This window comes from Chrysochloris asiatica, unplaced genomic scaffold, assembly GCF_000296735.1.
Source record: "Chrysochloris asiatica unplaced genomic scaffold, ChrAsi1.0 scaffold00040, whole genome shotgun sequence".
Lineage (NCBI taxonomy): Eukaryota > Metazoa > Chordata > Mammalia > Afrosoricida > Chrysochloridae > Chrysochloris > Chrysochloris asiatica.
This window is the reverse complement of record NW_006408558.1, coordinates 9,436,709-9,441,708: the sequence shown is the minus strand read 5'-3', so window position 1 is coordinate 9,441,708 and position 5,000 is coordinate 9,436,709. Positions and strand designations below refer to the sequence as shown.

Below are 5,000 nucleotides of genomic sequence, written 5' to 3'. Positions count from 1 at the left end.
AGACTTCGTCTCTCATACTTCAGACATGTTATCAGGAGGGAACAGTCCCCTGGGAGAAGAACATCATGCTTGCTAACATGGAGGGTCAATCTTTTCAAAGGACTCCTGGTAGCACTGTGGGTTAGGCATTGGACTGCTAACCACAAGGTCAAGCCCACCAGCCACTCTGCTCCTGAAAATACTTCATCTCAGAAATCCTATATAGGGTTTCTATGATTTGAAATTGACTTGATGTCAGTAAGTTTGGTTTGGGTTTGGGTTTTATTGCCTTTCCAAGTGCATAGGACATTTCAGTGTTTTATACATAAAATAGCAATTGTTGTTAGTAAGTGCCTTCGAGTTAGATCCAACTCATAGATGCATCAAACCCTGTTTAGGATTTCCAAGGATCAACTGATGGATTTGAACCTCTGACCTTAGGGTTGATAGTGCTTATCCTACAGCACCACGCCAGGACTCCTAAATACCAATGTTGCTGTTGTTGTTAAGTACATCGAGTCAGTTTGACCCATAGTGACCCTGTATAGGGTTTCCAAGGCTGTAAATCTTATGGGAGCAGAAAGCCTCATCTTTTTCCCATGGAGCAGCTTGTGGGCTCAAACCACCAATCTTACAGTTCTGGGTCCCCTGCTTATCCTACAGAGCCACCATGCTCCCCAAATAGCAATGTATACACTTTTTAAAAGATGTACACATATTGGAACAGTGTGCTTGCCTCATGTGTTCCCACTGGGTATCCTGAATGCATCCACTGTGACGCACTGACAACTTATCCTTTCTCTTTATTGGCCTGGGATCATAAATACAGTTGTGGCCAGTTTGTAAATGCTCTTCATCATGATAAAATAAGCAAATCTAGGAATTACCAAAACATGACTGAGGGTACATTCTTGATACATTATTATTGTTACTGACTATATGGCAGAATCCCATTACTTACTTGGCCTTAAACAACCTCTGCCTTTTTGTACGCTAGGGTTCAATTCCAACTCAGCCTCCAGTTTCTAAGGAGAGAGAATAAAACCTGGGATGACCTGACTAGGCTGCCCCCAAAGAATGCTTTCCAGCACCTGCACCATCCACAAGACCTGCCCCCTTTGGTGTGCAATCCAGTCTTTTCTACAGTGAGAAAGAGGAGCTGTATCACTTCAAGAAAGCAAATTATATGGTCACTGGGGAAACTGTCTGCCCCTATAGAGATTGAGGGAGGGGGGGTCATCTATCTGAAAACTGATTGTTGAAGAGAAATTTAAACTGATTAGAATTTTTGTAGCACTTGGATATTTGTGAACAATACACTGAATCTCCTCCTTTTGAGTATGGGCCTACTCGCCTATATAATGAGTGACCTGAACCAAGTGTTGGCTCCTGAAACTAATCCACTTCAAAATACCTAGACACATTATCTCATTTAAGCTCCACATTCAACCAGTGAGATGTTTATCCAGCACAGGACATAGTTGAAAAGAATTAGACTGCTTCTTAGTTATTCTTTTTACATTCAGGCAAAAATCTACTCAATACAGAAGAATTTATTTACTCTTAAGTGACCAGATTTAGTGCCTGTTTTAATCCAAGTTGCAGAGAGACTGATCCAAACTACAATTTTCAGCAAACAAAAGGAAATGTGACTTATCTCTTTTATCATGAAATCAAATATATGTTTGAAATCCACTAAGAGGATTGTGAGGCTTTTTCTGAACATTGAGCTGCTATTTTCAAATGCATCCCTGAATTTGAAAGAAACCCTAAGATTTAAAATCCCCTTGTGTGGCCTTTTCATTCTGTCCCCAAATGACTTCTACTCAATTGAGTCCGGAGAAGTTGCCATTAACCAGTCTTCCCAAACCCTGACAAAACTATCCAAATGTTTGGTTAAGCCCAAGCTAAAGAGATCAAAAGATTGTACTAATTTGGGGGCATTATGGTTCCTGTTAAAAAACAAAACAAAACAAAACACTGTTGCCATCCAGTCAGTTCTGCTCATGGTGACCCCATGTGTGTCAGAGTAGAACTATGACCCATAGAGTTTCCAATGACTGATCATCTGATGACCACAACAGTGGACTCAAACGTACCAACAATTGGCACCAGGCAACAACTGGTTCTATTTTGTATACAGGTCTTCGTGAGTCGGAGCCAACAGAAGGCCAATGAACAGCAGCAATAAATGATTTCTACTGCTTTGCTTTGATCTCAAAAAAAATTTCTTTTCTTCCCAATTTCAGGTAATGGGGAAAGTGCCAACCATTTCCATTAATAAGACAGAAGGTTGCCATATATACCTTAGTGAAGATGCACTCGACTGTGAGATTGTGAGTGCCACATCGTCAGAAATGAATATACTTATCCCTCAGGATGGTGACTATGTAAGTATATTTGAAATGACTATGAAGAGCTGTTTCTGGGTCATCATGATCAACCTCAGAGAAGGATGAATCAATGACCAATAAGAGCTGTATTGGTAGAATGGCTCCAGGCAGGGCAGGAATTGAGAGAGCTGACTTCTCCCCTGATAGTTATCGACTGATTCCACTGAGTCCTGGCTCCCAAGGCAGCCTCAATATGAATTACACTAACGAGCTCACTTTTCTCAAGAAATACACAGTGCATCTGAGGTCACATTATTTAGGACGCATGGTTTTCCTTCACTATGCTGCTTGTGGAGAGCCCTGATAGTGCAGTGGCTAAGCACTCAGCTGCTAATTGACAGAGCAAACATTCGATCCTACCTGTTTAGCCCCATGAGCGGAAGATGTGGCAGTCTGCTTCCGTAAAGGGTTACAGCCTAGGAAACCCTATCTGTCCTATAGTGTTTTAGTGGGTTGGAATCCACTCAAGGACAATGGTTTGGTTTTTGGTTGTTATACAGCTTGTGATGTCGGCCAACATGGAGGGGGATTATAATAGACCGATTTGTAGGTGCAAACCCACCAGCTGCTCCTCAGAAACCCTATATAGGGTCACTGTGAGTCAGAACCAACTCAACGGCACTTACCAACTTAAGTTGTTGCTGTTGTTAAGTGTCGTCGAGTCAATTCCAACCCATAGCGACCCTATGTAGGGTATCCAAGGAGCAGCTGGTGAGCTTGAACTGACAACATTGCAGTTCAAACTGACTTTGCAGTCTGACGCATTAGCCCACAGCACCACACCTCAATCTTAACATTAGATTCATCTGGGAAGCTTGATGAAAATGCCAACTCTCAACCCTGCACCTACAGGTTGGATTCCAGAAGCTTTTATTGACACCCCAGGTGCTTCTAATGCCAGCAGTCCACCAACAGCCCTCTTAGAAACACTAACCGACTTGTTTCTGCCACCATTAATTTTCTTGGCCTCCTTTCACAAACAAAATAACTTCTACAGAACGTACGCAGATGTTCTCACAAATAAAAAAGGAAATATAAAAGCATTTTCTTGATCACGTAGCAGGATAAAACTGGTGGTGACCCCCCCCCCACTTATGTACTGTACTTAGAATAGGTAAATACATAAAGACAAAGGTGGTTCCCAAGGAGTGGGGACGGGAAAATGGGGAGTTATTACTGAAGGGGCACGGAGTTTCTGCAAAAGGCATTGAGAATGATGCGGCGAGATGTAGCAGCTGGGGACTCTGGACTCGGACGGAGAGAGGCTGTGTGCTGGCAGCCAGAGGGCAGGCTTATGGGGTGTACCCTTTGGTTGTTGGATGATGCATGGAGGGGATTGTAATCATTGCAATGAAATGAAATACAATAGGATGAATGTAAAGCTGGTGTTCTCCCATGTAAACTATCACATAATTCACAATAAAAACTTAAAAAAAAGGCAATGAGAACATTTGGAAATAGTGGTGATGGCTATACAACAAACTTGGTGAATGTCATTAATGTCATTGAATTGTCCACTTAAACTGGGTTAAATTGTAAATGCTTTGTTATATATATTTTACCACAATAATTTTTTTTTTTGGCACAGGACTGGGCAGTGTTCGTTCTGTTGAACATAGGATCGCTGAGTCAGAACCTACTCAATGGCACCTAATGACAACAACAGTAATTTTTAGAAAAAGACAATAAGCAAGCAAAACACAACAGCTTCAGGGTCATTGTTAAGGGCCGTGAAGCAGGTCCCGACTCGTAATGACCCCGGATAGGGTTTTCAACCACCACTAATCTGTCAGTTTATTGTACTGTGGTGGTTTGTGAGTTGCTGTGATTCTGAAAGCTATGCCAACAGTATTTTAAATACCAGCAGGGTCACCCATGGTGGACAGGTTTCAGATGAGCTTCCAGATGAAGACATACTAGGAAGAAGGAGTGAGGAACTACTTCTGAATATTTAGTCACTGAAAACCTTATGAATAGCAGAGAAACACTGTCAGATTATAGTGCCGGAAAATGAGCCCCTCAAGTTGGAAGGTACTCAAAATGCAACTGGGGAAGAGCTGTCTCCTCAAAGTAGAGTTGACCGTGATGATGCAAATGGAGTAAAGCCCATGGGAGTAAAGCCCGCAGAACCTTCATTTGCTGATGGGGAACAACTTAAAATGAAGAGAAATAGCTGTAAACATCCACTGAAAATTAGAACATGGAATGTATGAAGTATGACTCTCAGAAAATTGGAAGTTGTCAAAAATGAAAAGGAACGCATAAGCATCGATATCTTAGGCATTAGTGAGCTGAAATGTACTGGTATTGGCCATTTTTAATCCGATGACTACATGGTTTACTATGCTGGGAATAACAAATTGAATAACAAATTGAATTGTCAAAAAGAACATATCCAGATCAGTCATGAGGTACAACGCTGTCTGTGATAGGATAATATCCATGCACCTACAGGAAGAACCAGTTAATACCACTATAATTCAAATTAACTCACCAACCATTAAAGCCAGTGAGGATGAAATAGAAGAATTTTACCATGTCTTCAATCTGAAATTGATCAAACATGCAATCAAGATGTACTGATCATTACTGGTGATTGGAATGCAAAGATTGGGAGCAAAGAGGAAG

General features: G+C 41.5%; 1 protein-coding gene across 1 annotated transcript in view; it reads left to right on the top strand.

Annotated features, from left to right (window-relative positions):
- Positions 1-2,438, top strand: part of CAP2 (CAP, adenylate cyclase-associated protein, 2 (yeast)) — a 207,510-nt gene extending 205,072 nt beyond the window's left edge. The window contains exon 11 of the mRNA XM_006861016.1: positions 2,229-2,438. Within this exon, the coding sequence (XP_006861078.1) occupies positions 2,229-2,438 (210 nt within the window). The remainder of the gene's footprint in view (positions 1-2,228) is intronic.
- The last annotated feature ends 2,562 nt before the right edge of the window (positions 2,439-5,000 follow it).